The following is a 25,900-nucleotide window of genomic DNA, read 5'->3' on the forward strand; positions in this document are numbered from 1 at the left end:
AATACAGTTAGTAGTAAGAAGTAATGAATTAAAACATCATGTCCGATGATGAAGTTTGACTGCAGGAACAGCAAAAATGTAGCGAGTGATAAACTTTTATTTCTTTTCATCATTTGTGTGTGTGTGTGTGTGTGTGTGTGTGTGTGTGTAAATTTGTTGCATATCACTAAGCAGTCTCATTCTCAAATACTGGATGAATGAAGTCCGTGAATTTTTGCACCATCAGTTAATGTTGCCTCAAGATAAACACACAGTTTCTAACTATAATACTCTTCTTTAAAACCCACTTCCTTTCGTCTTCCCCTCTCCTTCCCTCTTTCCTGATGAGGCAACAGTTTGTTGCGAAAGCTTGAATTTTGTGTGTATGTTTGTGCTTGTTTGTGTGTCTATCGACCTGCCAGCGCTTTTGTTCGGTAAGTCACCTCATCTTTGTTTTTATATATAATACTAGTAATATTGTTCCAAACTTTTAACATAAGATTACATCTTTTAATGAGTAGATTGTGGTAGCATTTAAAATTTTTTTTTAAATTCAGTCAATAATTATGCGAAATATTGAAAATCGAATTTCTATTGTGTTGCCCTAATACTGCAACTGGTACAACGTTCCAAGTTACTGTTCTAGTAATATAGCTGATGGCATGAATTATTTTTGTAACTTACATAATTTGTAATGGACTTCAATGTTTGACATTACAGCTGTTAATTCCTTTTATCATTTGTATCAACTAGGACCAGCAGTTATGATAAATTAATGAACTATGTCTTATTAGATGTAAAGGCAAACCTTGTGGCCTCATCTTGATATGTAAAATAAATGTGCAAAATTAATGAATAAATGCTGCATGTGTTTGGGGGGAGTGGGAGAGAACAATAATAAGGATGTAAAAATTAAAAGACTGGTCTAGGGCAGCAGAAATGGTGGGTGTAACTACATAAGATGACCACAAGGTATCTGCAGTGAAAGACAAAGGAAACACCAGTACAACTGCTGGAACTGAAGTGTGAAAAATATATCCGGTACGACCTGCATTATCTGGTTTCCATGTCTTCCCATGATGAGGTCAATGTGTGGTTTGGTAGACAGAAGATTGCGGAGCAGTCCCAGTGTCTTCATGAGTACATCCACCTCAGGATCCGACAGCAGACGGAATATCTGGTCAGTACCCAATGTGTCCAGGATTTGTGATTTTATTTTCTGTTCGGCTTGGAAGGCCATGTTCTGAAGAAAAGAAAAAATATATACATATTACTTAAGATCTTAAATAAATCATTTCTGAAACATCTAAGAAAAATTAAATTAACTGTACCAAAAACTACCTGTTTGTATTTTCCTGATTTCTCAAGTTCACAGTGTACAAAATGCAATAGTTCTCTTAAGTAAACACAATTGCTAAATATGTATGGGAATTGGATGTATGGCCTCATCTCCTTCTCCCCCATCTCTCTGTCTGTCTATCTCCTCCTCCCTCTTATCTGTGTCCATTTCCTCCTCCTTCGCTCACCCCCACTCTGTCCATCCTCTCCTTTTCCCCTCTCTATGTATGTTTCCTCACCCCCCCCCCCCCCCCCCCAAACCCCTCTGACCTTCAGTCCTGTTTATTGGTACTGCAAACGAAAGCTTGATCGGGAACTGAAGTTGCTTAAAATGAATGGTTAAATCAGTTGGGAACATTGGTATACAGGCTATGAGAGACACCTCTCCGGCTGCTAGATCTGTGAGGATAGTAGCTTCAATGACAGTATTTCACATAATTTTAACTTGCAAATGGGTAGGATTACAAGGTTTTGTACAATTCAGATTCCATAGCAGTGTTCTAACCATACGCTGATAAGCCATAAACACAACTTCCCTCTTTTCTGTTAAACAAAACAATGTAGTATTGTGTATACAATTTTTGTTTAAGAATTTGCATGGGAGAAACAATTTTTCTAATGGCTCTATTGCCCTCATGTCATAGGTAAAACTGACATGAGAAAGAAAATGAAATGGAAATGTACATTTTCACAACACAGCCTTTTTTTCCCTCATGGTCAATTTCAACAGGAAACCTGTAAATTATGGTTTAAAAAATTTGTAGTCTATGTATATCTGACTGTTTATTACAGTATTGTGTAAAAATCTGAAGTATAACAATCAAGAACGTTTTGAGATTTTTGCTAACAATGTTTCCTCTTTATATACTATATACAAGGTAGTCAGAAACAATTGAAAGGTTTGTCAGGATGTTGCAGGGTAGGTTGTACTGGGAAATAATTGTTAAGAAAAAAATTTTGATATGTTGTGCTGTTTCCAAGTTAGTTAGCATTTAAGTTAACCAATCAGTCCTTTGCGTGCACAAATTCAAATGGCTCACCAGTTGCAATTAGTGCCACTTTTTGTCATAGCATAGGTGATGAGGACTGCTCAGCCTTTGGTTGACATTCAATCCTTACTATTGTCCCGTGTCCACTTTTTGTATTGCTCTCTTGTTCAATTTTAAGAAACCACGTGAAGGTAATGTTTGATGAACTGTCTTTGTCACGACGCTTGTATTTGGATGCACATCAGCCTGATTGGATAACTTATATGCTAATTAACTTGGAAACAGCTCAACCTATCAAATTTTTTCTTAACAATTATTTCTCAGCACAGATTACCCTGCAACACTCTTACAAGCTTTTCAGACTGTTTCTGACCACCCTGCGTATATTTATAAACTGCAGATATTAATAAGTGGCCTTTATCTGTCCACCACTCATCAGTGTATCACGTAAAAATCTGAAGTAATTTGGTCAAGAGCTTTGTGAGTTTGGATAACAACATTAAACAATATAGCTCCTGGCTGTTATAATTAAACTGACACTATTCCAAGTGCTGCAGTGGGGGCTGTATATATCACAGGATGCTGAAACATCATAGGTATGTTTTCATTAATTGGTGCACTCATGGAATGTGCTGGGCAGAAAAAAAAGAGAAATCCACTTTCTGCCACCAGGTGAAAATATGGCATTGTAAGCAATCAGAATGTGAAATGTTTCCTGTTTTGACATCAGTATGTTGACTATCATTTGATGATGCGTGTTGATTTCTTTTGTGAAGTGAATGTTAGTGTGAAGGGTTAAGAAGATAGAAGCTTTCTGTAAGAAATGCTATTGCTATTGAGAAAAAAGGTGTTGCACTCTTCGTAAAGTTGTTTTATCAGAACGGCAGAAATAGCAGTGCTGCATTTTGGGAATATTGCCAATACAAACTACTGCAAAGAGGCCCCTTGCCAATAAATGGGCTAAAGAACATGATCAATAAATCTGAAGAAACAAGTGAGTTAAGTGGTGCAGCAGGAAGAGGGAGGTGATCTATTTCTAAGGCACTTGTTAATGAAGTTGATCCAGCTAAAGCTGAGCATGCGCTGCATGCCTCAAATTCTGCAGCTAGTGCTCCAGCTGTGTCGCAGGAATCCACTCTCAATAGTTTAAAAAATTTGCAGTATACTTTACACTCGAATCCATACAAGATTCAGATAGTGCACCAAATGAAGCCCCAAGATAGGCTACAACACTGTGACTTTACGCTTCATTTTTTGGCACACACGGAAATGGATGACATTTGGCCACAGAACATTCTTTGGAGGGATGAGGCACATTTTATGGACAAGGCACATTTTACTCTGCATGCTGCCACGAATACACAGAACTGTCACATTTGAGGTTCTGCTCTGTCACATGTTGTGGAGAAAGGTCTACTACACTCAGCTTATGTGACTGTGTGGTTCCACAAGCTCTCAGTCGGTTTTTCTTAGAGGGGTTGAAACATCACGGGCCTGTTAGGTGTACAGTGCCATCTGCACATTATAATGACTTCCTTGTGCAACATGTGATTCCAGTTTTCCAGGAATGCAATTGTGTCCACGTCGCTATTTTCACACAAGATGGGGTGATATCACATGTTGCTTGGCAGGTGAAAGATTTGCTTCAAGAAACCTTTAGTAACAATTGCATCATTTCTAGGCAATTTCAAGATGTGTGGCCTTGTAGATCTCTGACTTAAAGTCACATGACTTCTGGTTTTGGGGATACTTGAAAGATTGCATCTATTGTTGCGCCCACATGTAGTACGTTGCTTCATGCAGTGGAGAACGGCAAAACAGAGGCACGCCGGCGACCGAGGCGATGCGAAGGAAGCACGCACAGATAGCTTGCTGACAGCAGCAGCCTACCAACAGACTGATGCAAGGACGCACACAGACCGAGCGCCGAGCGAAGCCTAAAGAGTGTTGAGTAAGGGGAAGTGAGGCCAGCATGCTAAGTTACCCTGCAATATACTTCGGGAGTAATAACAAAAAGCTACCACCGAGGGTAAAAAACGTGCTCCTGCCGGATATAAACAGTGGTGTGCAGGCAGCAACAGACAGAAGCCATTAGGAAGCAGTTCAGATCTCAGGACGGACACAGTCCGTGTCCGAATGTTCAATCTTCGTAGGTGACGATTCCGGAAGTCTGTTCCAGCTCGTAGGAGTTATCCGTTCACTGCCAGATGTCAACTTCAGCTCTGGAGGTCGGCCCGAGTTCGGTCGGCACCATGGCTGACTAATTACAGCGAGAACTTCCAGGAGGACCGGCCACAGCGCAGTCCTGGTCACAGGTGCCGCCGGGGACTGACGCCTGGACTTCACAGCCACCCGGCCCCACGGCGCGTGGTCCGTCCATGAAGGGACCTCGAGGACATTGTGACTGACGGGTTCCCAGCCGCTAGTGCAGCAGGCATCGGGAGCTGACCTCACGGCGACGTGGCTCCGTGGGCGTGCCCGTACTGGGGCGCCGAGTTCATCTCAACCACAGGGCATCCTGGCTTCAGCAGAGCACTGGTGGCCTGAGGCTCCCGAGTGCGATCAGCGGCGTGCGTTGCGCATACTGATGGAGAATCTACACAGCAGCAGCCAGGTGGAGGGATCCGTAGGGCTGGGCAGTGACAAAGAGGGAGAAATTGTAAAGAAAGTTCAATAAATAATTGTAAAACTACATGCCGCCTCAGTCTTTGGTGCAGCCACTGTGTCTGCTGCTAACAAGTGGTGCAGAAGCCATAACACTATCGGGGATGTATCTGGACTTTTCCTGATCTGAAGGATCTGCTTACGCTGCAAGCAACTGACGAACTTTCCATGTTAAGGATGCAGTATGTTGCTGAGTTACGAGATCACACTGAACAAGTAATAACTTGGGACCATGTCATAATAAATGAGCCAGAACCGCCATCATAATGTGTGCGATCATTCCTCCCCTTCTCTTCCACCACATCACATTCTGACTTCTTACAGTGCTATATTTTCACCTGGGGGTGGCAGAAATAATGACTGATACTTTTTTCAGCACACTCCACAAGCACACAGATTAATGAACACACCTATGATGTTTTGGTGTCCTGCGATGTGTGCTGTCCACACTGCAGCACTGTGAACACCATCAGTTTAATTATAACTATCCGGTAGAATAGGTTATTGAAGGAAGTTTTGTGAAGAACACGGTCTCTTGAAAAAAATGGGAAGACTACACTGAAAATAACATGCTGCATGCAGAAAATAACTGTGACTGTCACTGTCATATAAAAACATGTACCTCAGTCATTGTGACAGATCAGTAGCTCATTCCTATATGCCAGGAAGAGAGGTTACCGTTTAACACACTGTTGATGTCAAGGCCATAACAGATAGAAAACAAGTACAGCTAGACAAGGGCGAGAATATTAACTTGCCGTGGCACTGTTGTTGAGTTGACAGAAAATCTTAAGAAGTTAACACAGAAAAGGCGAAAAAATTAAACATCTTTTTCCAAAACTGTTTCACAGAGGAAGATTGCAATTAAGTTTCTCCTTTAAATCGTCGTGCGGATGACAAAATGACAGATGTCAAAGTAAGTGACCAAGGGATAGAACAGAACTGAAATCAATAAACAGAGGAGAGGCCACTGGACCTGATGGGATACCAGTTTAATTCTATACAGAGTAAGCAAAATAACGTGCTCCTCTTCCAGCAGCAGTGTACCAGAGGTCTGAGCAAGCATTCCTTAAAGATTAGAATAAATCACAGGTCACACCTGTTTTAAAAAACAGTCATCAAACAGACACACAAAACTGTATTATGACATATCTGGAGACAAAAATCTTTTCTGTAGAAATTGACATGGGTTCCAAAAACAGCACTTGTGTGAAATCCAGCTGATTCTGCTCATCCATGAGACCTAGAAAGCAGTAGATACAGGCGTCCAGATATGAGGACCTGCTACAAAAAATTCCTGGCTTTGTTGCCTTGAAGTTGAAATAAAAAACAAATGGGGGCCCATCTGACAGTTTGAGATTTTAATATGTAACTGTGTAAATGTCAAGTATTCACTATTAATATGATTTGTTCTGTTGCAGGTGATAGCCAGGTTTCTCGTCAATGGGCTATCGTGAAGTGTTTGATACTTCAGGGAAAGTCTCGGAAAGGACATTCACACTGAGATATCACAAACAATGGAACAGAAGTGGGGTTCCTACAGCACTGCGAAAACTTGGATATCTCATTTATACACAGGTCATTTCACTGTTGAAGACGAGCCCTGCAGTGGTCGCCCTCAAACTGCAACATCTGATGCTGTGTGTGAGCTGACTCTTCAGGACCGACGAATACCCAGCAGAACGATAGCCAAGATACTGGACATCTACCAGGAGTGTGCTGGTTTCATTATCACCACAATTCTAGATATATGCAAGGTTTCAGCAAAATGGATGCTCAAATGTCTGTACTGTCATCAGCAGAAGGAAAGTGTGTTGAGACTATGAAAACCATTTTGAAGTTCCAGTTCTCTTTGGCAAGTTTAGTGACTAAGGATGAAACTTAGCTTCATATTATGACCTTGAAACCAAAGAAGAATCACAAGAATGATGCTACAATGGGTCCCCACAGCCAAAGAAGTTCCACACCCAGAATTCAACCAAAAAAGTGAAGGCATCCATTTTCTGGGACAAAAACAGCATTCTGTTGGAGGACTATTTACCTCTGTGATCTACTACAACCAGACAATTTATGCTAACCTGCTGGACCAGTTGAAGAAAGCAATTAAGAATAAATGCTGAGGAAAGTTGACCAAAGGGATTCCTTTGCTGTATGACAACGTACCTGCGCACACGTCCAATGCTGTAGCTGCCAAATTGACCCTGGGCTTCCAACTAATCAACCATCCTCCCTGCTTGCCAGACCTAGCCATCTCAGCTGTTATCTGTTTCCAAAGTTGAAGAAATATCTGAAGAGTAACCATTTTCAGGACACTGAAGGTGTCAAATGGACTGCAGAGAGTTGGTTTTGCAATATACCATGTGAGTTTCACTTGCATGTACTAGAAAAGCTGCAACAACAAGATATCCAGTGTATCAGTCAAGGAGGAGGACTATTGGATGACTGGGTGATTTCAAAACTCTATCTCTATTCTTTCTATGCAGAGCCAGGAACTTTTCAGCACCACCTAGTAGATGCCATTTTCCTTGACTTCCAGAAGGTTCTGATACAGTTCCACACTGCCACCTAGTGAACAAAATACGAGTGTACAGATTGTGATTGTGACTGTGACTGGACTGAAGAGTTTGTAGCAAACAGAACACAGATTGCCCACTAGAAAATTGTAGCCAAATGCAGGAAGACCTGCAGAAGATCAAAGCTTGATACAAGCAGTGACAATTGAGCCTCAAAATACACAAATGTAACATACTGCAAACAGACAGATAGGAAGACCATTTCTTGTATGATTACACGACTGCAGAAAAATCACTTGAAGTAGTTATTTCCATAAAAAAATGAGGAGTATGCATAAGGAACACTTTAAAGTGGAACAACAATATAAAATTAATTGCGGTTACAGCAGATGCCAGGCTGATATTCATTGGAATAATTCTCAGGAAATGTAGCTTACAAAACAAAAACAACTGAATACTGCTTGTCACTCTGGGGTCCACACCAGATAGGACTGATAGAGGAAATAGAGAAGATACACAGAAGAGTGCCAAGTTTCACTACAGGCTTATTAAATAAGCGCCCAAGTGTTGTGGAAATGCTCAGTCAACACCAGGGGAAAATGCTTCAAAAGGGACGTTTTGCATAACGGTGCAGTCCACTGTTAAAATTCTGAGAGTGTATGCTCTTAGAAGGGCCATGAATATACTGCTTCCTTCCACATGTATCTTGCAAAAAGATTATGAAGAAAAAATTAGGGAGATTTGAACACAGGTGCAGATTTACCAACAATCATTATTCCCATGAACCACACACAACTGGAACAGCAAAAGGGAGACGTGATAGTGGTGCACAAATTTCCCTGTGCCACACAATGTAAGGTTGCTTTTGGAGTATAGATGTAGATGCAGCATAATTTTAACATTCATCTCAAATGAGCCCTGCATTTGAAAACATAAGTTAGGCTGGCTCGGTGGAATCTGAACCCACCTTCTCACTATATTTAATACAGCACTGCCATATGCACTGTTACATCACAATTGAAAATTACAGATAAAGGAAACACATGGATGATTATTTTAGACTTCAAATTCAATGGTGAATCTCTTTTTATTACTTCAATAGCCAAAACATTGGTATGACTAATGAATGCACAATTTGCTGTTTACAAAACAACATTCCTAATGATGCACGAAGTCTATAATCAAATTGCATGGGAGATGAGAAAATACGTAAAGATATGGAAAGGGAGCGATGGAAGAGGTGATTCAATAGGCAAGGGATCTATTGCAGACACGGAATTTGGGAAACACACACTTCTAATGGAGGGATGAACACAAAAAGAAGCAATAAATGAAAACGGATGCAATAGATGTACAGTGTATTTTACTTAAGTTGTCACAGGAGGGGCAACGTGTAAGGACAATGACGATACTGGAAGGAAAAATGCAAAAGGAAATATGAATAAGTTAGAATGGAGGGATGCTGTGTTGATGAAAGGTACAAGGCCTTAGCCTTCACATTTATTGGGTAATGGGAGCATGACTATCCTATACATAATTATGAAAATTAAACTACAGTAAGTCAATGATCAAATAACAGTAATTTAGTAATTATGAAAATTGTCCCATAAGAAGAGGGACCTTGACAGTGAAGCAGGTACCATTGTGAATACCATCATCTCACTATTCAAACTGCATCATTGCAAACAACAATACATAAAAAATAACAAATACCTATAGTCCCTGATTTCATGGCAAGTATAGTGCCTGCCAAATATATATATATATATAAAAAAACAAAGATGATTTGACTTACCAAATGAAAGTGCTGGCAAGTCAACAGACACACAAACAACCACAAACATACACACAAAATTCAAGCTTTCGCAACAAACTGTTGCCTCATCAGGAAAGAGGGAAGGAGAGGGAAAGACGAAAGGAAGTGGGTTTTAAGGGAGAGGGTAAGGAGTCATTCCAATCCCGGGAGCGGAAAGACTTACCTTAGGGGAAAAAAAGGACGGGTATACACTCGCACACACACACATATCCATCCACACATATACAGACACAAGCAGACTTTGGTCTTTAAATATGTCTGCTTGCGTCTGTATATGTGTGGATGGATATGTGTGTGTGTGCGAGTGTATACCCGAACTTTTTCCCCCTAAGGTAAGTCTTTCCGCTCCCGGGATTGGTATGACTCCTTACCCTCTCCCTTAAAACCCACTTCCTTTCGTCTTTCCCTCTCCTTCCCTCTTTCCTGATGAGGCAACAGTTTGTTGCGAAAGCTTGAATTTTGTGTGTATGTTTGTGGTTGTTTGTGTGTCTGTCGACTTGCCAGCACTTTCATTTGGTAAGTCAAATCATCTTTGTTTTTAGATATATATTTCCTACGTGGAATGTTTCCCTCTATTATAACTATATATATATATATATATATATATAAGGACGGAGAAATTCGGGAAAATTTCGAAAAAACGTGTAAATGTATTAAAAGGCGTGGTGTTGTGGTGAAAGATTACGAAAATGGGGCTAACAATTGTAAATAATGACGTTAAAACCTGTGGAGAGCGGCTAAAAATGATCAGTGATGTACGAAAAACGGAAGTGGAAATAAAGTAAAAGTTATTAGAACTAGCCGAAATGGTTGTTTAATACGTGAAAGCAGCTGTTATTGAACTAGAAACGGTGGATTTTATAGCAGCGGTATTGTTGAAAGCGCAAAACAAAAATTTTTTGGTTATGGTTTGGAAGTGGGTTACGTATTATAGAGTGTATATAGGCGGGATAAAATTGTATTAGGGTAAAAAGGGAAGGTGAATAGAAAGTGAGACTACTGTTAAAAGCAGAAAGAGAAAATAAGACGACAGGAAAGATTTCGAGATGCAACAGCGACAATAACAAACATAATTGTTGGGTTCAAATTAATGATATGGTTATAATAGAGGGAAACATTCCACGTAGGAAATATATATCTAAAAACAAAGATGATGTGACTTACCAAATGAAAGTGCTGGTATATAAAAAAAAAACAAAGATGAGGTGACTTACCGAACAAAAGCGCTGGCAGGTCGATAGACACACAAACAAACACAAACATACACACAAAATTCAAGCTTTCGCAACAAACTGTTGCCTCATCAGGAAAGAGGGAAGGAGAGGGGAAGACGAAAGGAAGTGGGTTTTAAGGGAGAGGGTAAGGAGTCATTCCAATCCCGGGAGCGGAAAGACTTACCTTAGGGGGAAAAAAGGACAGGTATACACTCGTACACACGCACATATCCATCCACACATACAGCTTGAATTTTGTGTGTATGTTTGTGTGTCTATCGACCTGCCAGCGCTTTTGTTCGGTAAGTCACCTCATCTTTGTTTGTGTCTGTATGTGTGGATGGATATGTGCGTGTGTACGAGTGTATACCTGTCCTTTTTTCCCCCTAAGGTAAGTCTTTCCGCTCCCGGGATTGGAATGACTCCTTACCCTCTCCCTTAAAACCCACTTCCTTTCGTCTTCCCCTCTCCTTCCCTCTTTCCTGATGAGGCAACAGTTTGTTGCGAAAGCTTGAATTTTGTGTGTATGTTTGTGTTTGTTTGTGTGTCTATCGACCTGCCAGCGCTTTTGTTCGGTAAGTCACCTCATCTTTGTTTTTATATATAATTTTTCCCACGTGGAATGTTTCCTTCCATTATATATATATCACACACAAACACACATTCTGTGGCCTCATCAATAATTTCCCCTGTAATTTTTAGGGTAATGTGTAGTCTGGTGCTTATGTAAAAGAAGAATATTAGATGAGAATTTTATTTAAGGCAAATGCTGTTGGCTTTGGAAATAACACAGCTGATTTTCTTCCCCTGCCTGAGCTTGTGCTCAGTCTCTAATTGCCTTGTTGACAACGGGAAGTCAAACCGTACACTTCCTTCCTTCCTTTTCCAACTGACACACTGATCAAAGATATTCTATGCATCTTTATAGCTGTGTTGATGGGTCTAGTGCTGACAGGAAACCAAAAGGTCATGAGATTGAATCCCAGTCAGACCACAAAGTTTTTCTGCCTGCTTTTAACCTTGCATTGGCCTCTCAATGACATGATTTGTCCGAAACAACACATTGTTCAGATTCCACGTTACATGTAGGTCCCTTTTCTCCAGTTGGATAACTCTGGTAAGTTATCAGACCTGCAAATCACAGAAATTGTGACTAATTGAAAGACTTGCGGCAGATCACTGAACTACACAAGTGGTCTGCTGCAAGATTTTTGCGGCAGATCACTGAACTACACAAGTGGTCTGCTGCAAGATTTATACAAACTCATTAAAATTAAATTTAATAAAATATAGCTATAATAATAATAATAATAATAATAATAATAATAATAATAATAATAATAATAATAATTAGAAGAACTAATGAAGCCCTGGACAAGCGCTGTCATGGTCGGGGACAATGCTTGAACCCTACGCCCGTCCACAATGGTAACGACACTGCTAGCCACACAGAAAATGATTTAGATCTAAATAGAGGTGTTTTGCAGGATATGCTTCCTGCAACCACTCTAGAAGGAAAACAAAGACAGAGGATGAGATGGTCAGATGAAGTTAACCGACACCTCATGTTCTGTTATTACCAAGCAACAAACTTAGGAACCAACACAACTGGATACAGATCACAAGTATACACAACATTTATTACCAGATACCCAGAATTAAATTTTTTAACAGAAAAACGACTAGCTGATCAGATCCATGAATTATCAAAAATAACAGGATACCCCAGTCAGAATTAGAAAACATCAAACAACAAGTACAACAAATACTGGAACAAAATAGTGTGCAATCACAAGAAGAAGAAAATACAGTAATGGACTCAAACATCCCAGAGCAAACAAACAAAGAACAAAACACATCAATTAAACAATCAGAGGAAAATGAAATCTTAAGACAGCCACCAGAACAAGCACAAATAGAACACGAAGTGACACACATGTTAGATATAGAAGAAAAATTTCAGCTGACATAATAGAATACAAAGACACAAATACAGACATTAGACCATTCTTGCATAGACCACCAAATAACCCACAAGTCGAAACAACAATAACAACTATCAACACAATCATACACAACAAAATAAATGAAAATACAACTATGGAAGAGTTACAACTACTGGTTTATATAGGAGCACTCACTACACTAAATATACACACTAGGCAGAGATCAGAACCAACCAACACACAGAAGAAACGCACAAAACCAGCATGGCAACACAGGCTACAGATCAGAATAGAAAAACTGAGAAAAGACATCGGACAGCTAACACAATTTATAAGAAATGAAATATCAGACAAAAAACGAAAAAGGTTAGGTAAAATCTCACAACAACAAGCGATAGAGCAATTAGATTAACAGAAGCAGAAATTACAAGCATTGGCCAAACGACTTAGAAGATACAAAAAAAGTGAAAATAGAAGGAAACAAAACCAAACATTCAACACAAACCAAAAGAAATTTTATCAGACAATAGATAACACACACATTAAAATAGACAATCCACCAAACATAACAGACATGGAACACTTCTAGAGCAACATATGGTCAAACCCGGTACAACATAACAGACATGCACGGTGGATACAAGCAGAAACAGACACATACATGGTGATACCACAAATGCCTGAAGTGCTAATTTTGCAACATGAAGTCACCCGAGGAATTAATTCTACACACAATTGGAAAGCCCCTGGAAAAGATAAAATGGCAAATTTCTGGCTAAAGAAGTTAACATCAACATATTCACATCTAACTAAATTATTTAACAGTTACATTGCAGACCCATACACATTCCCTAGTACACTTACACAAGGAATAACTTATCTGAAACCTAAAGATGAAGCAGACACAGCAAACCCAGCTAAATATCGCCCCATAACATGCCTATCAACAATCTACAAAATATTAACTTCAGTCATTACACAGAAATTAATGACACATACAACACAGAACAAAATTATAAATGAAGAACAAAAAGGCTGCTGCAAAGGAGCACGAGGATGCAAAGAGCAACTGATAATAGATGCAGAGGTGACATATCAAGCTAAAACTAAACAAAGGTCACTACACTACACATACATTGATTACCAAAAAGCTTTTGATAGTGTACCCCACTCATGGTTACTACAGATATTGGAAATATACAAAGTAGATCCTAAATTGATACAGCACAACAAATGGAACCCGCCATTGTGTTCCTCGAATCACTCCAAACACCCCTGGCCTTGTGACATGGCATGTTATCTTGTTGAAAAACACCACTGCTGTCGAGAAATGTGATCCCCATGAAGGGGTGTACATGGTCTGCAACCAGCGTACAATACTCCTTAGCCATCATGCAAACTCCAGTGTACCCATGAATGCCCATGTGAATGTTCCTAGGACATAATGGAGCCACCAGCAGCTTGACTCTGTCCCACAGCACAGGTGTCAAGGAGCTGTTCCCCTGGAACTCGATGGATTTGCGCCTTCACATCGGCATGATGAAGGTATCAGGATTCGTCAGATCATGCAATGCTCTGCCACTGCAACAATGTCCAGTGCCATACATGCCGATGTTGTGGTGTTAACATTGGCACACGTATGGGTCGTCGGCTGCGGAGGCCCATTGTTAACAGTGTGTCGGTGCACTGTGTGCTCAGACACACTTTATAATCTGCCCAGCATTAAAGCCTGATGTTATTTCAGTTACAGTTCACTACCTGTCCTGTCTACGACGTCTGACAGCTGTAATGAGGGCTACTTGCCCAACCCCACGATGTCTGGACGTAATTTCACCTTGATTTCGCCATGTGTTGAAGACATTCACCACAGCATTCCTCGAACATCTGACAAGTTGTTAAGTTCCTGAAATGCTCATGCCTAGACTCCAGGCCATCACAACCCGCAATCGGTCAAAATCTGATTGATCATGCACCTTCCTCATTCTACACATGGACAGCATGCTCACTGATTGTAATTGCACAGTGTGAGTGTCTGGCTAGCAGCTATTCCTCATCAGATGATATTGCTATCAGCTGGACACGTTTATATCTATAATAGATCACTGGTCATAATCGTTCTGGCTGATCAATTTGTATAAGCAGACTTTCTAAATTCAACACTGTCTCACGTATCAACACCTGTATGTCTTATTTTCTGAAGCAGTTTAAGCAGGTATGCACTGGACATAGCTAAATGTAAGTGCGTTGCAAGTCCATCTAATTTCATACTTTTGGCTCTTGATGTAACATTTCTTTGCATTTCAATTACGTACTGCTGGTAGCCTGTATCAATGACTGAGCCATTCTTCACAGTACTTCTGTAGAACGTAGTAATGCACTGACAATACAAATAAAAGGATATATTGCTACTCACCCTAAAAACGACCTACTGAGTTGCAGACAGGCACAACGAAAAAACTATTACACATTATAGCTTTCGGTCAAACCTACCTTCAGCAGAGAAAACAAGCAAACACACACACACACACACACACACACACACACACACACACACACACTTTCACGAAAGAAAGCACACTTCATGCACACATGACCGCTACCACCAATCAGTTGTCAACTGAACTGTCAAAATGTCTGACAAAGACATATTTTTATGTTTTGTAACTACAAGATTTCCGACATTATGTGTATGTCCCTTGATTTTTTAATAATCTTTCTTAGTAATTCTGAGTAGTCCTTTAACTGTACAACTCCTGTAGGAGTTTCCTTCTTATTGCCAACACATATATTTCTCTTTTCCTTTGATAAGCTACTTTAATCCCTCTAGTGACTAGTGATCCCTGTTTTTTTATGTGGCTGTTTAAAGTCCATTCTGATTAGCTTATGTGGAAAACTATTTTCAAATAATGATATGAATTTATCATGGAAGAGATTAAATTTTATGTTAGCATTTGGATCATTATAAATTTCATCCCAGGTTCTCTCTTGTAAACTATTCTTAAAAACATTTTCCCTGATTACTGCTGTAACTGATTTCCACTGAGGAGTATCCATATTAACTGTGAATCATGATAAGGGGGAGCCTTTGTTACTGGGTAAATAATGTTTTCTTGCTGTCAGCTCCATCAAAGAAAACATTACCAATTATAATCCTACTGTCTTTATCCACCAATGTCAGAAAGTTCATCACTGAGATCAACTTGTAGGATCCATATAAGAATTCCAGGTCATTTTCCCTATCAGAAACATTTAGAAAATCTACACTGCAGTCATCACAGACTATTAACTGCACAAGCTATTAAAATACATTTTCCAGCCAACGAAATACAAGAAGTAGAAAATGTTAAGTTTTAGGCCTACAGATGACTTAAAAATTTATCTGCAAACCCAATGCCTACAAATGGTTCAAATGGCTCTGAGCACTATGGGACTTAACAGCTGTGGTCATCAGTCCCCTAGAACTTAGAACTACTTAAACCTAACTAACCTAAGGACATCACACACATCCATGCCCGAGGCAGGATTCGAACCTGCGACCGTAGCGGTCGCGTGGTTCCGGACTGCGCGCCTAGAACCGCGAGACCACCGCGGCCGGCCCAATGCCTACAATTAATGAAGTAGCTTAGTAAGCTATGTCCCCAGTAACTACGATTACGCCTATGGGTGGTTTAAAAATGAAGAAATTAGTTTATTCTGCAATTTTTTTGGAGATTCAAGTTAGAGAGACAGTAGTTTAATAATACAGATGAGATTTCACAGAACTAGTAAGGTCTACCAAGGAGGTGTGCTGCATCTGCTTACTACCTACATCAGTGAACTGCCTGAAAAAAGAGAAAGATATTTTAGAAGCAAATCAAGAACTTTTAATTTAGCTTGTAGGCGGATGGATTCTATTCCAGGGTGTATACGCAGAGAAGGAAAAAAAATTCCGGATTTAGGCCGGATTTCCCAGTTAAAAATACACTTTCTCCCGGATGAAAACACACTTTTACACGCTAGAAGATGAAAACGCACACTTGAAATGCAGCGAGCAGTTGAAATTAGCCATTAGTGTGGAACTAAACACTTTGTTTCAAATACATTGACTGCCTCAGCGTAAAAGATTAATAAAAACCAAATTTCTTTAGCAAACCGACAAAAATAACTTCATTGTTCTACAAGACGATTAATGTATGGCCGTCAGAAAAGTGGAAATAAAATAAAATCTGAAACTAATAACGTATATTAGCCTTCTGTAATTATGTGAACGTATTTTAATTCACTTGATAGCAATCGGCCACAGAAAACCATTTTGTTTTCATTTGACATGAGAGCAATAAACTAAGAGGAAACAGTAAAATCATTCAATGTAAACACGGGTCACGTGGAGATTACACACTTCCCCACTATAACTCAGACTGCTCTGTGCATCAGCCTCGGATCTAAGATATTTCCAAACCGGGGCAATACTAAGATAGTGGCGCCACCAACCCCCCACCCTGTCTCAAGCGTTTGAGATGCGTCAAAAATTTAAAAAATCGAATTTTCAAAAATACGTTCATTTTATAGTGCACATCTTTCTGAAGAGTCTGATACATAAAACATATATGTTTGAGGAAATTTAAGACGTTATTTTGTCTTAAGTGTGCCAGAGTGCAGTGCCACCCCTCTTCACACAGTATTCTTCTATCACCTGTCACTGTATTTCACTCCGTGGAATTGAAATGTGTATATTTTGTACTGGATGCCATCAAACTATATTCAGGATAGTGGAAATTAAATGTTGTTAAAAAAAATGTGCACGTAGCCCTGCAAATCAGGCCGATAACGCAATCTCATGCTATTCCAACACAACATGACTGTTGCACAGAGCAGCCTACATGCCAGTGACTTGAAAACTCCCCCCTCCCCTCCCCCTCAACATGTAGGCTGTCCTACAACACAGCTCACATGGCAGGCTGATAGTACTCCAATGATACACACCTGTTGTGCTGGGCAGGCTACAAGTCAGTTGCGGGAAAACCTTTCCTTGACCCCAATGTTGTGGGCTGGCCTGTAAAGCAGGTCAATAAGGCCGGCTGATACTATGCCCACCTTATCTCTCCTCCTATTGGAGGTAGGAGGTTATAAATGCCACAGTGCTGATACTTGTGAAATTTACTGTTTGTGTGCCCAATTTGGTTGAATTTGATCCAAGGATAGATATATATCTAAAAACAAAGATGATGTGACTTACCAAACGAAAGCGCTGGCAGGTCGATACACACACAAACACAAACATACACACAAAATTCAAGCTTTCACAACAAACTGTTGCCTCATCAGGAAAGAGGGAAGGAGAGGGAAAGATGAAAGGATGTGGGTTTTAAGGGAGAGGGTAAGGAGTCATTCCAATGCCGGGAGCGGAAAGACTTACCTTAGGGGGAAAAAAGGACGGGTATACACTCGCGCACACACACACATATCCATCCACACATATACAGACACAAGCAATGGATACGTGTGTGTGTGCGAGTGTATACCCGTCCTTTTTCCCCCTAAGGTAAGTCTTTCCACTCCCGGGATTGGAATGACTCCTTACCCTCTCCCTTAAAACCCACATCCTTTCGTCTTTCCCTCTCCTTCCCTCTTTCCTGATGAGGCAACAGTTTGTTGCGAAAGCTTGAATTTTGTGTGTATGTTTGTGTGTCTGTCGACCTGCCAGCACTTTCCTTATATATATATATATATATATATATATATATATATATATATATATATATATATATATATATAAAACAAAGATGAGGTGACTTACCGAACGAAAGCGCTGGCAGGTCGACAGACACACAAACATACACACAAAATTCAAGCTTTCGCTGTATGTTTGTGTTTGTTTGTGTGTCTATCGACGTGCCAGCGCTTTCGTTTGGTAAGTCACATATATATTTTTCCCGTGTGGAAAGTTTCCCTCTATTAATTCATATATGTGTGTGTGTGTGTGTGTGTGTGTGTGTGTGTGTGTGTGTGTGTGTGTGTGTAAGCCTTTTCCCCATGGCATCAATAGCACATGCATTCAATGCATAGATTGCACACTCTCCTCCGGCCTCTCCTGTCGACTTGTTCCTACTCCTATCTACCACTTCATTCTCCACCTCCCTCTGTCTATCTCCTTGCTCATTGCTCTCCTTGTCCATCTCCTCCTCCCCCTCCACCTGTCTCTATCCTCTTCCCATCCTCTTGATCTGTTTCCTTTTCCACCTGCCCACTGCCCCTTCACACCTTCCTTCCTTCAGCTTCCTGCATCTGTCTGCTTGTGTCTGTATATGTGGGGGATAGATATGTGTGTGTGTTCGAGTGTATACCTGTCCCTTTTTCTCCCTAGGGTAAGTCTTTCCACTCCCGGGATTGGAATGACTCCTTACCCTTTCCCTTAAAACCCACATCCTTTCGTCTTTCCCTATCCTTCCCTCTTTCCTGATGAAGCAACCGTGGGTTGCGAAAGCTTGAATTTTGTGTGTGTGTTTGTGTTTGTTAGTGTCTCTATCAACATACCAACGCTTTTGTTTGGTAAGTTACATCATCTTTGTTTTTAGATGTATTTTTCCCACGTGGAATGTGATTTAGGTATGCAATGTTTTGGAGCCAGTGGCTCCTTCATCCGGCAGAAGGGTTGAAGGGTAAGGAAGAGGGGTGAAGGAAAAGGATTGAAGAAGTTTATGAAAAGCAGCAGAGTTCAGAAAAGTCACCCAGCACCAGGGGAGTCTTACCGGAAGGGATAAGAAGTAAAGAGTGATTGTTGGGGACCGCACTGGATAAGATTTGAAAACTTGAGAGCTTAAAGGTGGAAGACAGGGTAATATGCAAGCAGAGATTACTGCTGAAACATAGTGAAAGAGTTAATACGAGTGAAAAGTTAAGTTTATTTTATGTAATGGTGGTGAGTGGAGGACAGTGTAAAATAGACGGGTCAGAAAACGAAAGATGTAGACAACTAAAAAGAGTAAAAAAAAAGGAGTAGATACTGTGCAGAAATGCTGAGATGGAGAAATTAAAGTAAATAGGCCCGGTGGGTGGCGAGAACTAAGGACATGTTTCAGCACCACTTCCCACCTGCAGAGTTCGGGAAAAAAAATCCAGATAGCACGTGTGATGACACAGCACCGAGGTCACAACTGCCATGTTGTAGAGCACACTCTGCAGCAAGATATTGTGTGTTTCCCGTATACTACCCCTGCCTACGCCCATTCATCCTAACTAATAACTTGCTGGCAATCATGCCGACGTAAAAGGTTGAATAGCGTTTACATAACAGCTGGTATATGACATGTCGTTTCACAGAGGGCTCTCCCTTTGATACTATATGTTTTGCTAGCTACAGGGCTGGTATAGGTGGTGGTAGGAGAGTGCAGTTGGGACAGTCACAGGGGTAGGAGCCATAGGGCAGAGAGATGGGTGCAGAGAGAGCACAGGGTCTGACAAAAATATTGTGGAGATTGAGAGGGCAATGAAAAGCTGTTCAAAGCTTGTGGGCAAAATCTCAGACAGACTGATACTCATTTCAGGATATGATTTTAGGAAGTCAGGGCCTTGTCGAAGTAGCTGATTAATAGATTCAAGACCAGGATAATACTGAGTGACAAGTGGTGTGCTCCAAAGTTGTCTTTTGGAGGGGTCAGCAAGATGAGGGTTGGATGTAATGCCTGGGATATCTGATTTTGAACTAGGCTGGTAGGGTAATTACATCCACTGAAGGCTGAAGTGAGACTGGTGGTGTATTGCTGCAAAGAGTCTGCATCCAAATAAATACATTTGCCCTGAATGCCAAAGCTGTATGGGAGAGAACATATGACATGTAAAGGATGGCAAAATTGTGAAAAGCATGAATATACAGGGTGTCCCAAAAAGAATGACCCAATTTTATCTTGTAATAATTGAGACAAATGTCAATAGGTAACTGAAACAGCACTAGATGTAATCGGCACGGTCTAGAGTTTCAGAAAAAATCCGCTAGATGTCATTACGAGCACTGACCTAGAGCGTGCACCCAGTCTCGCACAATATGGTGTCCACGCAACAGAAGGCATATTGTGTTACTGAATTTAGTCGTACTCAATCAGTGATCGCAGTTCAGTGGGCATTTCATATTCGATTTTGTGCTAAACGTTTCTTCCTTACCTCATGACATTGATGAACTAATAACCAGAATATCAGCTGCTGTAGCTTCCGTGACAGAAGACACCTTATGCTCAGTTTGGGATGAATTTGGCTATCAACTAGATGTCGTCCGTCCAGCCAATGGAGGACATATTGAACATTTATGATGGATTTTTATAAACTTCTGTATTTTCTGAGTAATTTAATATGCAATTTGTTAGTGTTAAGCCCTTCTTTCTAATAAATAATTCTATTTAAAATCAGGTCATTCTTTTTGGGACACCCTGTATAACCAGGACCAAACATAACTTCTACAAATACTTCAGAGGGTCACAACAGTAGTACAGGAAGTGTTTAGATATATTGGTGCATATGTATTCGATAACCTACTAGAGCACATTAAACATTAATACATAATGTGGTGGAATTTAAGAGTGAATTAAAGAACTTTCTGCAGGGCAAACTCCTTCTACTCCAGTGAATATATCTTCTCAGGAACACTTAAATTTGATGTTTTGGATTATTAAATATTTCAGAATTTGCATGTAATACAGTAATGATAAGTCATTTCACTGTATTGTACTTAAATTAAATTACATGTACATCTTTGACTTATTTCCACATCTCAGAAACTAGAATCCATGAGACCCATGGAATATGACAAATGTAACAATGAACTTCACTTTCTTGGATGTCCCATATTTTCTGTATTGAACTGAAGTAGAGTGGGGCTATAATTCTCTCTCACATTTTCTTTTGAAATAAACTGTTCACTCACCTCAGCACATTAACTTTAATTTTTGTGTAACTGTTTAATATTCTTTGGCAATGTCCGGTGCCATTTCCTACATGAAGTCCGTCATTATTGAGAAAAAATATTCTCACTAACCCACCACTAATTGTCTCCAAAGTATTAAAGCTGTTAGTAACTCCCACTTGCTATTGTTGTGTCAACATTTGTAGCTGTCAGATGTCCACTCACAGAAACCAGATTTTGCCTACTGTGATGTAATGTCGTGGTCATGGCCACTCAACTATATAAATTTTTCTCTGCATGGGTGTTTGCCACAATTTTCCTTCGACTGAAACCTAATCATGCTTTCACATGATTGACAGATATTAACACACTAACTACCAGCTTTGACTCCCTTTTAAATAACCACAAACCAAAGGACTTAATTATCATTTGTTATTATCAGATTTCTGATTCTTAGTTAATCTGTATTAGCTTTCTTTTTCTTTCTTTTTTCAGACAAAATTCTTGTTGTGTTCTTCTATAATACTGTGATGTTATATGACTACACAAACTCTATTGCAACAAACAAATTATTGTTGTCTGCTTCAACTGAAGTAACTTTTTTGATTACAGTTATGATAATGCTGAAATCAGAACAACATTATGACAATAACATTTTTATCCACTCATTAACTTTAAAGTAAAAAACAAAGAAAAGCATCTGTAGAGATGAAATTACTAACCTTGCCCTGTTCACCCAGAACACTGTTGCTTAAATATTAATCCTGAATTTTTTGAGCTGTTTGTTGTATCTCAGTTACATTAATGAGATTATTAAATACAGAATTCAAGAAACATACGATAGCAGACTGTACAATCAGTTATGATTTAAAATACATCAAGATTTCCTTGCACCAAAACACTTACCATTAATGCCCATATTCCATTAAGTCTCAGAAAGGGATCTTTGTGTTTTGTGAGCCCACAAAGCAGATCAACAGCACCAGATTCCAGAATCGGCTCTTTTGAAGGTGAGAATTCAAGAAGAAGATTACAGAGTGTCGAGGAAGCAACAGTAAGAATGTCGTCAGAAGCTCCCTGCAGCAATGCCATCAACGGACGCCACACGGAATGGTCCTGAACAAGAACGGTCAGTGAAATCAGTGGGATAATCCTAAAAGCATTTACACATTTACTACAAACATAACAGTGCTCTGAGATACAAACATTAGAATTAGAAGGCTGCAGTATTTATATAGCTGTGGTGTTAATATCGCATGCACTCATTTACCAATCACCTGTACATAACAGCCAGTAAAGTGAATTTACTCTGGAATTGATGCTATTCATGTATCAAAACTAATCAGTAGGGACAAATACACTGAGCTAAAAAATTATGACCATGACTCACCACAAGATTAAATGCTGGTTGGTGGCACTTCAGGCACGTGACATGGTACGGAAAGAATAAAACACAGCAGAGATGAATAGAGAACGATTCTAGTGAAGATACAGGAAACATGAATAGAGAAATCCACTGACATAAGTGATTTTGACAAATGATACACTGTTACGGCCCAACAAGTACAAACAAGTATCTCGGAAATGGTGAACCTATTCAACTGTTCATGAGCATCTATGGAAAGTGTTTCATGGGCAGTTAAGCCAGGAGTAGCCGGTGTTGGGCATCCACGTATCATCAAAGTACTTGGAAGTCAGTGACTTGCCCACTCCATTAAGCATGAAGGGTGACAATCTGTGACAGATCTGAAAACACAGCACAAAGCTGCTGCAGGCACAAGTACGGCAAACATTCCGTCCAGTGCACACTACTGAACATGGGGCCTAGAGCAGATGACTTCTAACTGCTCTCATGTTGACTCAAAGTGACCCCTGCCCTCCCTCCCACACACACACACACACACACACACACACACACACACACACACACAAGAAAAATGGTTGATGCACATCATGAGTAAGCTAAATAAGTTCAGATGGAATGTTGTAGTAACAAATCTAGACTCCCCAGTCAGGAACCTATATTTTATTGAATGTATGTGCCCTGCATTGTCCTCAGCTATTAGTGCAAAAATCTGACATATTTGCAAATTGGTACGTTGCACAAGTGAAATTGACAACAATATTTCTACCTTTTTCTAGATGCGTAATGACTAAAAAGTACTCAAAAATATATACTAAAGGGGATGCACGTTAAAAAAAAAAAAAAAAGTGTTCAAATGGCTCTGAGCACTATGAGACTTAACATCTGAGGTCATCAGTCCCCTGCACATTTACAAACCAGGCAAATGTGCCCGGGGAGCACATAAATGTAAGCTAGCAAAGCAGAAGCAGTTTGACCTCGATGACATGAAACGACGACAGGAAAAGACAGAAAACGTTAAAATTAAACAGCCTTTCATTAGGAACTCAAGACGATGTATGAAGGCGTGTTGAAAAGTAATGTCTCCAAAATTTTTATGCGATAGCTCTTAAAGCTTTTTAAATAAAATGAACTTTATTAACGTTAACTGTGTCTTTATTCATGTCTGTATATTTATTTTTTAACAAAGCCACCCTGGCAACAAACACATTTCTCCCAACAAAAGACCAGTTTGTTGATACTGTAGCAGTAGAATGTTTGACTTTTGTTGACAGAGCTACAACCTCACCACTGCTTGCACCACTTCATCACTATCAAAGTGAAGTCCTTGAAGATGTTCTTTAAGTTTCGGCAATGGATGAAAATCAGATGGGAACAAATTGGGGCTATGGGGAGGGTGAATAATGATAGTAAACCCAAGGTGTTAGATTGTTGCAGCATCCGTGTGTGGTCTGCCATTGTCATGCTGAAGGAGAGGGTGCTCCATGCTTGGACAAACTCTTCGAATTTGTGCTTTCAGTTTTCTGAGGGATTACAGCAAGCTGTTTCTCATACAGCAACATAGTTACATTAAACACTGCAAAAGTGGGAAAATCAACCAAGTAATATGCACGACATGCAATATCTCAACCAGTATTGAGAACAAAATAAAAAATTCGGGGCATTACTTTTCAGCAGAAAATTTGGATATAGAAAAGTTGCAGTGGAGCAATGGACATTGTATAATTGCAAAGTAGAGTATTAATATGATTTAACAAGTGAGATTCAAATTCCACACACATAATAAAATTTCTTCAGGAAAGTCGTCATCCTGCATAGGTTGTTCTTATTTTTGAAAAAAAAACCTTTTCCATCATGATTTTTCACTGTTAGCTAGTTTCAATCTCTTGGCCATTTTAAAGCTATATAGGTGCAAATTCCATCTTTTTTGTCACTATGCCAGCCACACTGAATTCATTTGCTTCATGTTTAAAATAAAACTGCACATGATGTAGTCACTGTCTTCCCTGAAAAAAATCCTAGCACCTGTGGATCCATATACAGGAACCAATGGATTTAGTGTGGCTGATTCTGTCACGGCAACAAAGCAAGGGTTGCATTTCATCATTTTAGAGACATAATTTGCATCTTTTGTTGTTCTGCATAGGTTGTTCTTATTTTTGAAATAAACCTTTTATATCAGGATTTTTCATTATTAACTAGTTTCACCCACATTGGGCATTTTAAAGCTATACAGGTGTAAATTCCATCTGTAAAATGATAAAATCCAACCATTATGTGAGTTGACAATGCCCGAGGGAGCAAAATTAACTATTAGCAAAAAAATCATGAAATAAAGTGTTTATTTCCAAAATAAAAACAAGCTATGGAGGATAATGACTTCCCCAAAAAAATCTGGTGCGATTGTGGACCCATATACACAGAAGACATAACAACAAGTATAATGATCAAGTATAATTCACCAGACAGGTCTTTTTCCATGGGGTCTTTTTCTGTGTGGGGTCACATATCGGAGCCACTTGCAGTACAAATACAAAAATTTCATTGGACTGACCATTTTAGCCCAAAATTCTGAGATATTATTGACATTATTAAATTTTAGTTCACTTATAACATGATTTTGGTGCTATGTAGTGAAATAATACATTTATGTCAAAGCTAATATTAATGTCCAATATAAATACAATGAAGCTTTATGGTGGTCATAATTTTGCAACACCTATAAAGGAACACAATATTTGTTTGAATCTACCGAAGGTTATCACGTTTGGTAACTAACCAGACAATTTGGCGACAAATAATGGAATCAGTATCTTCCAAAAGTCAGAAGTCTGCTGACCTGAAGGAAGAAGACATTTTCAGTATTATCATTTTTGCTTTATCTTCAGGAGGAGGAAAAGAAAATGGTTTGTACTTCTAGAAGGCTACCTAAGCACTGCCTGATTGCAGCGAAGCAGTGCATGTTGCTGTTTTGCTATGCTGATGGCAGTCTTAAATAAATGTTTATACGTTAGAAATTTTACACATGTGAGTGTACAATTTCTGACATGAACCATTTGTAATGACATACAATGAATAGTGTGCTCCAAAATATTTGTCTCTCCTCCGATAGCTGGGTTGCTGTCTACAACATACAGTGAGCAACCCTGAACATTCACATTCATGGAATGAGGCATTGATAAATTCACTTCCAATATACAGGATTT

At 39.6% G+C, this 25,900-nt stretch overlaps 1 protein-coding gene across 1 annotated transcript in view; it reads right to left on the minus strand.

Moving 5' to 3' along the window:
- LOC126475480 (armadillo repeat-containing protein 8-like) overlaps positions 1-25,900 on the minus strand; it is a 129,193-nt gene that overhangs the window by 64,093 nt on the left and 39,200 nt on the right. The window contains exons 9-10 of the mRNA XM_050103378.1: positions 22,238-22,447; positions 1,028-1,222 (exon numbers count right to left, since the gene is read on the minus strand). Of these exons, the coding sequence (XP_049959335.1) occupies positions 1,028-1,222; positions 22,238-22,447 (405 nt within the window). The remainder of the gene's footprint in view (positions 1-1,027; positions 1,223-22,237; positions 22,448-25,900) is intronic.

This window comes from Schistocerca serialis, chromosome 4, assembly GCF_023864345.2.
Source record: "Schistocerca serialis cubense isolate TAMUIC-IGC-003099 chromosome 4, iqSchSeri2.2, whole genome shotgun sequence".
In the NCBI taxonomy this organism is placed as follows: Eukaryota; Metazoa; Arthropoda; class Insecta; order Orthoptera; family Acrididae; genus Schistocerca; species Schistocerca serialis.